We start from the raw sequence: 9,997 nt of genomic DNA on the forward strand, positions 1-9,997 counted from the left end.
GTGGAATTTTATGGGGGATTGTCTCTGATTTACTCCGTTGATGGTTCTATTAGGAGTATTTGACGGTTTTTTTTGCTAAGTTAGTGGGTTTTTATTTGATTTGATTGAAACACTGCTTTATGACACGTGTGCGTTTCAGGAAAGTTTCATTAAACTGTTCCTGCTTCTTTAGAAAACTAGTTGAATAAACGCGCGATGCGCGAGTCAGCAAAATTTTTATTGTTTTCTTAAAAAAAGTGGGAAATAAAAATAAAGAAAATAAAATAAGTTGAAGACTTTTAATTTTATTAAATTAAATCTAGAAAAATCGTTGTCAATGATGTTTTAAAAATAAAATAAAAAAGTAGAAAAAACCTCTTTTATGATTCAAAAAATTTTAAAATACTGCATGTTTTCCTGTCTGTAAAAATACTGCAAATTTTTAAAATACTGCATGTTTTCCCACGTGACGGAACCAGAATGAAAGTTGAAGAGGCATTGCCTCTTATTACTATGTTATGGATAAATAAAAAATATATAAAAAATATATTGATGAGAGATGGAAAAAATATTAAAGGCGGAGGGAAAAAATAAAGGATAATGTATGTTATCGATATAATATAATATTAGCAATTATGATTATAATATACATAAAAAAATTATACAAAATATATTGATGAAAGAGATAGAAAAAAAAATATAAATAAAAAAAGATACAAAATATATTGATGAGATGGGAAAAAAAATTTAAAAGTCGAGAAAAAAATAATAAAGACCGGGGGAAAGAAAAGAAAAAAATATATAAAAAAAAGTTAAAAAAAGAAAAAGAAAAAGAGGGAGGAAATAAATTAATATACATAAAAAAAAATTATACAAAATATATTGATGAGAGAGGGGAAAAAAATTAAGGGTCGGAAAAAAAATGATAATATATGTTATTGATATACTATAATATAGTATTAGTAATTATAATTATAATATACATAAAAAAACTATACAAAATATATTGATGTTTGGAAGGGAAAAAAATCAAAATTGGAAAGAAAAAAAAAATCAAAATCGGAAGTAAAAAAAAAAAAAAATCAAAATCAGAAGGAAAAAATGGCTTCCACGTGTCGCTGCCCAGCGGCACCAAGATTCAAGTTGAAATAAAAAATATATTGATGAGAGCGGGAAAAAAAATCAAAGGTCGGAAAAAAAATGATAATATATGTTATTGATATAGTATAATATAGTATCAGTAATTATGATTATAATACACATAAAAAAAAATCCAAAAAAAAATCAAAAAATTATAAATGATAATAATGTTAATGGATGTTTGGAAGGAAAAAAAAAAAAAAAAAAAAAAAAAAATCGGAAAGCAGAAGGCAAAAAAAAAAAAAAAAAAAAAAAAAAAAAAAAAAAATTTAAAGAAGTGAGAATGGATTAACCAGGTTGCGCCACGTGTCGCCGATTGGAGGCGCCACGTGGCGGAACCTGGTTAAAAGCATTCTCTCTTCTAATATGTAATGGATACTCATTGCCTTCTTTGCCTTATTCGACACATTCTCTCTCTTGTTCAAGATAGTTTCAAAAACCCTTATTTTTCCTATGAAACTCGCCGCGATTTCTTGTGCTTCTTGTTCCATTTATGAAAAATGGTGGCTATCTGCGCTTCTAAGCTTGTTCATATTCGTGGTCGTGTCGATGTCGAGACTGATTCCTCTTCTAAGTGGCTTGTTTCTTCTCTGAGCATTTTAGCCAACGCCGCTATTTTGGAAAAGGTTGAGAGACCCTTACAGAACCCTCAGTCTGTCGAAGAAGGTTTTGCTTCTGATGCGAATCAGGTTTTTCATAATCATGGTGTTTCTTCTGTTGATATTGGGATTGTTGTCTCTGAACCTGTAATGAGTTCAAAGATTGTTGAAAATATGCGTGATCAGGCACATGCAGCACATGGCGAGGAAATTCCAGAGATTCCTAACCCCGATGAAGCAATTGACGCTCCATTGAAGACCTATAAAAAGAAATCAAAGAAGAAAACCACCAAGAAGGTATCACACACAGCGAAAAAATGCTGAACAGGTGTCTTATGTTGTTCAAGGTCCCTCGGTTCAAGATGAAATTTCTACTAAAGATATTTTTCCTGAGTTTGAACCAGTCAATGTGGTTCAACCATCTGTTGAAGTACCCTTATAATTGAAACTGAGCTAGTTCCCGTGGCTCAGGTTGAAGATGGTGTTGGTGCTCAGATTGAGGATGGTCATGAAGAAGTCCTTACTGAGCTTGTTCATTCAGAGGTTCTAAACAGAGGTCACAGTTGTGGAGAGCCCAACAAGAAGACATCTGCCAAGAGGAAGGCTCCTGAAGAAGGAGATCCTAGTAGAGATGTTGATGTTGATGGACCTGTAAGTATTCTCAGAGATGAAAAAGCTACAAAGACTGATGATGAACCCCACATAAGAAAGAGAGATTATTCTCCTCAAAAGAAGAAAGTTGTTGCTTCAAAGAAGAAGAAGAAGGCTGATCATGTTCCTTATTCTGACCATGAACAAGTGTATGTTCTCTCTCAGAAGAGGATGAGTCCTTCAAAGAAGAAGAACGCTACTACTAGAGCACATGGCTTTCATAAAAGAGGTGTATGATTTGCATCTCAGTCTTTTGTTGAAAGACGGGTTACTGTGCTCAAAAGATCGGTGATTCATGAGAAGATATTAATTGAAGAGAAGTACATTCTTCCATAGATTGTGTCCTTGTTGAAGGAAATATCTTCTCTACTGTCACTTCTTCTAAGAAGTTCTCTCTTTAGATTGTTCGAGAAGTGATTGAAAATATGCCTGAGAAGTTTGGAGATGCTACTATTCCAAATCATGGGTCCTTTAAGATTAGAGTAAATAAGCTGTCTATAACTCCTGGATCCATCAATGCCTTCTATGACACTGACTCTGTTGAAGAGTTTCAGGGGGAGTAAGACTTTGACAAGATTTCTCGAGTGCTGACCAGGAAAGAAAGAACATGTTGGGTAGATCAAAATCTGCGTTCTACAGAAATGACCACCAAGTTCTCATTGCTCTATGGCATTTCCATCAAGAACTCGTTTTCCAAGCTTCATAGGGGACCAGTAAGCAAATTTATGGGTTAGTTTTTGTACTCTATTGGGAACAATGGAAAAGTGGACATTTGTCAAACATCTTTGATCAAATTGCTGCTCATGGAAAACATAGGGGGTGCTTGCAGCTCCAGATGTTCAACCTTATTCCTCCTGTGCAGGTACATCCTCTTATGTTTCTTCTGCCATAAAATGGAGGATTATCAGGCAGCTTCAGGTTGAGATCAGTGAGAAGACTGCTGAAATAAAGAAGATCACCACTAACCAAGGATTTTATAAAATTAGGACGCCGACTAAAAAAGTTAAAAAAGATGTATGGGTAAAGAAGAAACAAAAGTAATTTTTAACCCCACAAACACATCATTAGAAGAAAAAAAATATTGAGGAAAAAATTAGACTCGTGGAAAAAATATAGGCAAAAATTCACAATGGAATTATTTTAAAAATAAATGAGGTAGATATGAAATTTTATAAAAATAAATGAAGTAGATATGAAATTTTATAAAACAAATAAGATAGTTATAAAATTTTATAAAATTAAAGGTATTTCAAAATATCCATTAAAAAAAAAGTATTTAAGAAATTTTCTCAAACGTTGGGGGGTGGCCCCCACCCCATGGTCAATGTGGGTCCGTCCCTGGAAATAATTATACAAGATCTCTATCTTTAACCTAAAATTAATGTTCTCAACCGCATGGTAAGTCATACGTGTGGTGATATTGGGCTGAATAATGGCATAGATGGCTTGTCAAAGGCCCAATTAGTTAAATTTTTTATTATCATTCTTGTGTACGTTTCTGTGACTGAAAATCATGGTATAAATATAACTAATGCTGTAAGGGATTGGGCAATGAATTGAGTTCATTGATTTGCCGTTTGGAGTTTAGTACTCGCTCGAATAGTACGATTCCTTAACACTGAGCCAATATCATCACACGTATCAGTAATCTTTCTCCTCAGATCCTTAGAGAAGGAAAGCAAATCGCCACACTCATGTAATCAAAAGCATTCAAGATCAAGCTCATGCTCATGTAATCTTCAACCTCTTCTTGAGGATGAGTTTAAAACATGCAGGTTTTTTTTTTTTTTTTTTTTTTTTTTTTTTTTTTATGAACACAAACACTCTTAAGCAAACCAGAACAAATATTGGAAGAATTGTAGAAATAGTTTAGAAGTATTGTAGAAAATCTTTGTTTGTTATATAGTCTCACAAGTTCACATAATTGAGTTAACAAATATCCCTCATAATTCTCTAATACACAACAACTCGGTTATTTGATTAATTCTTTATAGCTCTTGACTTGTATAAACAGACGACTAGCTAGAAACGTCACTCAATTAATTTTTCTGCGCATTGACACAAAATAATAATTTATTCATAGATTTATAAACAACTGAAAAATTTGGAACCAATTATCTTATTCAAGAATTAATTCTCGTGCCAATATGAGAAAGTTAGCAATTTTGATCCATTTTTTATGAATTACTGAAACGTCGATATATTTCATCTCTAAAATATCCAACTAAAGTCGACATAACCTAAAAAATAAACATATAGATATTTTATTTGAATGAATGCATATATTTGATACATTCAGCATATAAATTCCTGTTAGTTAAATTAATACTTTTGAAATTAAATTATGCGAAATACAAATATGAGCTCACAAACTTGAAAGAACACACAGTTATGCAGACAATGGTAAATATTTATAACACGGAATATGCTAGTAATAATTGTAATAGCTAGTGTGTGACATCTGTTAAACAGACCATATAATTTCATATATCTTGTTTGACATATGTCAATACATATCATATAGTACACATGTCATTATATATGATGATAGGAGCGAGCTAATAGCAAGTAACACTGCTACCTTATTTTCTTGTTACCATACGTATTAGATCATATAATATTATATATGAATATATATTTAGTTTATTAGTTTATTACACCGACAGAATCAGCTTCGATGGATCCAATATAGTAGCGCAAGCCACGCTCTAGAAAGTTACTGACAGTCATGTTCGGGTAAAACCTACTCAGATCTATTGTCCTCAAAATCCTTCCATTACCCGTGATTCGTATTGCTTTTGGAAGATTAATTCCATTAGAACTCATTCCGTTCACGGCCACCCAAAAATCTCCGACAATAGTCCTCTGAATGTTTTTAGGCCTTCCTGGAAGCGTGGCAATGACTTGTGACGTGGAAGCTCTCGGACCGGTCAGCCAATATTTTATGACTCTTTTGGATATGAACTCAGTCACAAGAACATAAGAGCGGTCTAAACTCAGTGCAACACCACCAGGAAAGTTAAGATTATTTAGAAGCTGTGTCACTTGATTACTATTAGGGTTGTATCTCAGTAACTTTCCTGTTGCGTCATTCGCCAAGACTGCTATCTGTAGTTGGCTGAAAGACAATATTAAAGATATCTAATTACTTTATAAATTGATAAAATATTTTTAAGCACGCAAAAAGTTTTTGAAATAACCCAATACTCTTAATTAAAATTATAGCTCAACTATTTAAATATTAAAAATGTAGATCAATTATTCTTCTCTTAATTTTGGATAATTTTTTAAATTATTAGATACTTTGCTATATAGTTTTAACGTAGAAGATCTAATTAATTCATATATGCCTAACTTTAAGATAATCTTCTGTATGAATTGTTTATATTTTTCGAAACTTGGATTAATTTTTTAAACTCGATCCCTTTATTTTTATTTTTTTTTCAGAAAGTCTAATAAAAACAGCCATTTAGTTTTAGCTATTGGTCTTGCAATTGAAACTAAAAATGTTGCAAAACATATAGTCCATCACTTGTACAAAATTAGCGGCAATAGCCGATGTTTACGAAAATTCTCAAGTAATAGATGTAATAAATAACTTATAGTCTTGTATATAAATTTATTTACAAGGGTAGATTCGTATATGTTTATTTTTTTTAAAGTGTGGAATATTTCATAGACAATATAAATTTGCTATGTTTCAAAAAAACTTATAACCTTAACTTTTTTCCTGATCAAATAATTTTGAATGACTATTTGGTTAAATTATTATTTTTATTAATAGTGGTATTATAAAAATAATAATAAATATTATATTTTCTTGTTGTTTTAATGTATTCGACATGTAGCAGTTAATTTCAAGAGTGCATTTCTCGCACCATGGCCTGAAAACTTGTCTAGTAATTATACTTGATTGTCTCGTAATTTTTGTTTTTTGTTTTTCAATAAAAAAATTAATGATATTTTAAATTATTGTACAAAAAATTAGTTTTTTTTTTTTTTTTTTGTGTGTCCAAAAATGGATACAAAATTACTTACAAGTTGGAACGTGTATTTCATTTTTTAAAATTTAAATAAGGCCAATGTTTTCCCAACTGATACGTACAAATGCCTGAATAAAAAATTCGCTGGTGAAAAATCAGACGCTCAACGAGTTGATGAAAAAAATAATTAAGTGGTAAAGCAAAATTAATCTATAAATTTAGTAACGCCGGGGAGCTTATTACTAATACAGCTATATTACTGGGGGCGTATATATAGTTTGTTGTACCATGATCAAAGTGCGGTTATGTTTTGCTAATATGAACTCTGTATATAAGTGTATATACCTGAGAGTGAAGTTAGTACTAGCAATTGTGTAATAAACGTGTCCGGTCAGTTGGTCAACTTCCAAGCCGTCACCGAACGTGATTCCATTCGAAGTGTCGTTAGAGATTACCGGAATTGCAAGTGTGTCCCCATTTCCAGCCACAAGAAGCCCTCTATAAGCATCTCCAACATACAACTTGTTCTCTCTCAAATAAAACCCCACACCCAATGGCCTCCCACAAATTAGCCCTAGCCTAGCTGGATCATTATTTCCGTCACATACCAAGCTGGTCCTGAAATATATATATAAAGTAATTATGTTGATCATCAATATCAATTCCCAAATGAACTGTTCATTGTACATGGAGGATCATGATATATGTTATGATACAGAAATTTATAGAATAATAATTATTCGTAATACCTATTTGGTGACGTTATGTAAGCATCTAAAAAGCTTGATGACCGGCTGTCATATCTGACGATTCGGCCATCAGAAATTCCCGTAAAGAGTCTACCGCGAGAATCAAAAGCTGTGTCTTCTGGACCTTTCGCAGTGCTTGGTAGATCAAGCCTTTGAAAACTGAATATTGGGATTTGAGAATGAGCGATGAAGGGAAAACTTAAGCATAGAAAAATAATAAGCTTGGTCATCATATTATATTACTTGGTAAAATGAAAGTTGCGGCTTTTAAGTGATGAGGTATAAAAGAACAAATCCGGCTAGTATTTATAGAAGGAATTGTCCGCTACATACACTGATTTTAATTTTTGTATTATATCAAAATTGAAGGTCCATACTTATAAATGGAGTTAGTTACGTTGCATGGGTAGCTACATATTATATGTAGTGTTTATAGGCGCCCTCTACATATTATATATTATAAATTGGGAACGTCTTATCTTATCGTTGATTTATATAGAGACGTGTTATGGAAATAGTTAATAGTTAGGCCCGTCACTTTAGATTAGGCTAACGGTATTCTGTTCTTTAATTTCTTGGTCTTGTTTTTTTAAATCTTTAATTCTATATTAAAGTTACTTTGCACTGGATATCTTCTAATCCCATTAATCTTTGAGAAATTCTCAAACCCATAGCACTGAAAATAACGAATTCGTAATAATTTATATTATTGATGTTGTTAAAAAGTACATGAAACCGATAACTCACCACCATAACAAAAACGGCGACAACATTTTATTTATCAGCAGCATATATATGCTGTTGGAGTTCTTATGTTAAATTTAAAAAATAAAGCAAAAAAGAAAAGACCTTGATAACTAAAGTATGATATTAACGGACGAAGTTGGAAATTGAACACCAATGTCGAGAAAATCTTGCAGCAATTTTGTCTGTTTTATTTTTTATTTAGTTAGTGTTGACAGACAATTGTACAAATTGTCTCGCGCATAGTATTTGGTTCTGAGCACGTAGTCCCGGAAATTCCAAGTTTCTAGATAAGATTATCTTTAAATTACAGACGAATCTAGTAAAAGAGAATATAAATAAAGATGTTGAACAATAGGTGAGACTTCTGACGAGTGCTTGTGCGTGTGAAAAAACGAATCGCCCTCGTTTCTGGAGTGTCTTCATCTTTTTATAGGGATTGAGGTACGTGGGATGATCAGTCTCACGTCTCTGACGGTTATTGGATAACTGCCCTCAAAACGTGTTGTAGTGGGTGGTTATGTGCTCGTGCTCGGGGTAACTGTCGAAGTGTGTGTTTTACTCAAGTTTTATTTATTTATACGTGTTTTCTTTGTATGATTAGTCTTTGACCTATCAGCTTCTCTTCTCTCAGAAGTTTTGCTCAGTAGGGTTCGTTCTTACATTATAAACGGATCCTTCATTAACTTATATTCTGATCCCTCGGGCCTATTTAACTCAGGTTCGATGCTAGATTCCTGCTAGTTCTCGAAACATCTGAGCACTTCCTCAGAATATACGAATTATGCAAGTAACAGTTAGTGTTACATTTATTAGTATATATCGTGAAGATTGATAACGGGCGACTCAGATAATGCGTTATAATAAATTAGACTATAATAAAAAAAATTAATTCTTTTTACCTTTCATCTCTGTCTCCCCGATGTCAAGCCCAAAAAAAATAGCAAATCTATAAATTAAAAAATTAGAGTTTTGGATATAAAGTTTCAAATGTGATTTCTTTGATTATATGCTAGGTATCAATCATTTTTTTTAATCTCTTAGTCATAATATAATTTTAATGCCTTAGACAATTATATATATGTGTTAATAGCGTCCATTTTATATACCTATATAAGTATACAAAATGACTTGATGAGTATAATATATATATATATATATATATATATATATATATATATATATATATACTTACTATATATGTACACTACTACAAAAAGGACATTTAGAAGCGACATTTGACTTTTAAAAGCGACGAGTCGCTTCTAATCTATTCCACGGATATACAAACATTTTGCCTAGACAAAGTCATACTGTTTGAGGTTAGAAGGTCGCTTCTAATCTCTCAAAATTTTAATTTTCTTGTCGTCTCCACCAAAATTTTCAGATGTTAATTAAAACGACGACATTGTTAAATTTAGAAGCGACTAGTCGCTTCTAAACACTTGAAATTTTTGGCTCCCTGTTTTCTCCACCAAATTTTTTAATTTTTTACAGAACAACGCCGTTTTGTCCAACCTAGACATTAGAAGCGACATTGGATATGTCCATTGATCCCTCGTTCGGATTTGCTAGAAGCCCAGGCTCACGATATCGAGGCTGAACCTTCATTAGCTCAAGTCCAGGGGGGAAGAGATGTCTACGCTCCGGGAAGCAGTGAGAGACTTAGCTGGTGCATACGACGCATTGTCTAGAGGAGCGTTCGACCCAAAGATTGCGTCGAGGTTGAGCCAGATTGCAAGCCGTTACGGATCGCCGGCATCGAGCTCCCCGCGTACATCCGAGCGCACCCCAGAGGCACGACATTGAGGATCACCTGAGGATCCTCCATCGTCATCAGCTCGAGCAAGTAGAGGAAGTCGTGGACCAGGTGGAAGGCACGTCTGGCAAACGACAATTATTTCTTATTTAAATATTTTATTATGTACAGACACTTATATTTCGTTTTTATTTTGTTTAAACTTTTAATTAGTTATATTACTACGTATTTTGGTATAAATGAAACTTTTAATTTTATGTTTCTAAAAATTAATTTAAAATAAAATAAAATAAAATAAAAAACAGCACTTTTAGAAGTGACAATTCGATTCTAAAGTCGCCAAATATTACCCGCGAAATGGCGAAAAAAATTTAGAAGCGACAATCCGCTTCA

General features: G+C 32.6%; 1 protein-coding gene across 1 annotated transcript; it reads right to left on the bottom strand.

Moving 5' to 3' along the window:
• Positions 1-4,974: 4,974 nt before the first annotated feature.
• LOC149384151 (protein STRICTOSIDINE SYNTHASE-LIKE 11-like) lies at positions 4,975-9,676 on the bottom strand. Its single transcript, XM_089627991.1, has 4 exons — positions 9,564-9,676; positions 7,102-7,260; positions 6,698-6,970; positions 4,975-5,487 (listed from the first exon to the last, which is right to left on the bottom strand). Exons 1-4 carry the CDS (start codon positions 9,674-9,676, stop codon positions 5,016-5,018), a joined length of 1,017 nt encoding a protein of 338 aa, XP_089484117.1. The 3' UTR covers positions 4,975-5,015.
• Between the last annotated feature and the right edge of the window lie 321 nt (positions 9,677-9,997).

The sequence above is a fragment of the Urtica dioica genome, chromosome 10 (assembly GCF_054948205.1).
Source record: "Urtica dioica subsp. dioica isolate 48M chromosome 10, U.dioica_male_clone48M_v1_H2, whole genome shotgun sequence".
Taxonomy (NCBI): Eukaryota; Viridiplantae; Streptophyta; class Magnoliopsida; order Rosales; family Urticaceae; genus Urtica; species Urtica dioica.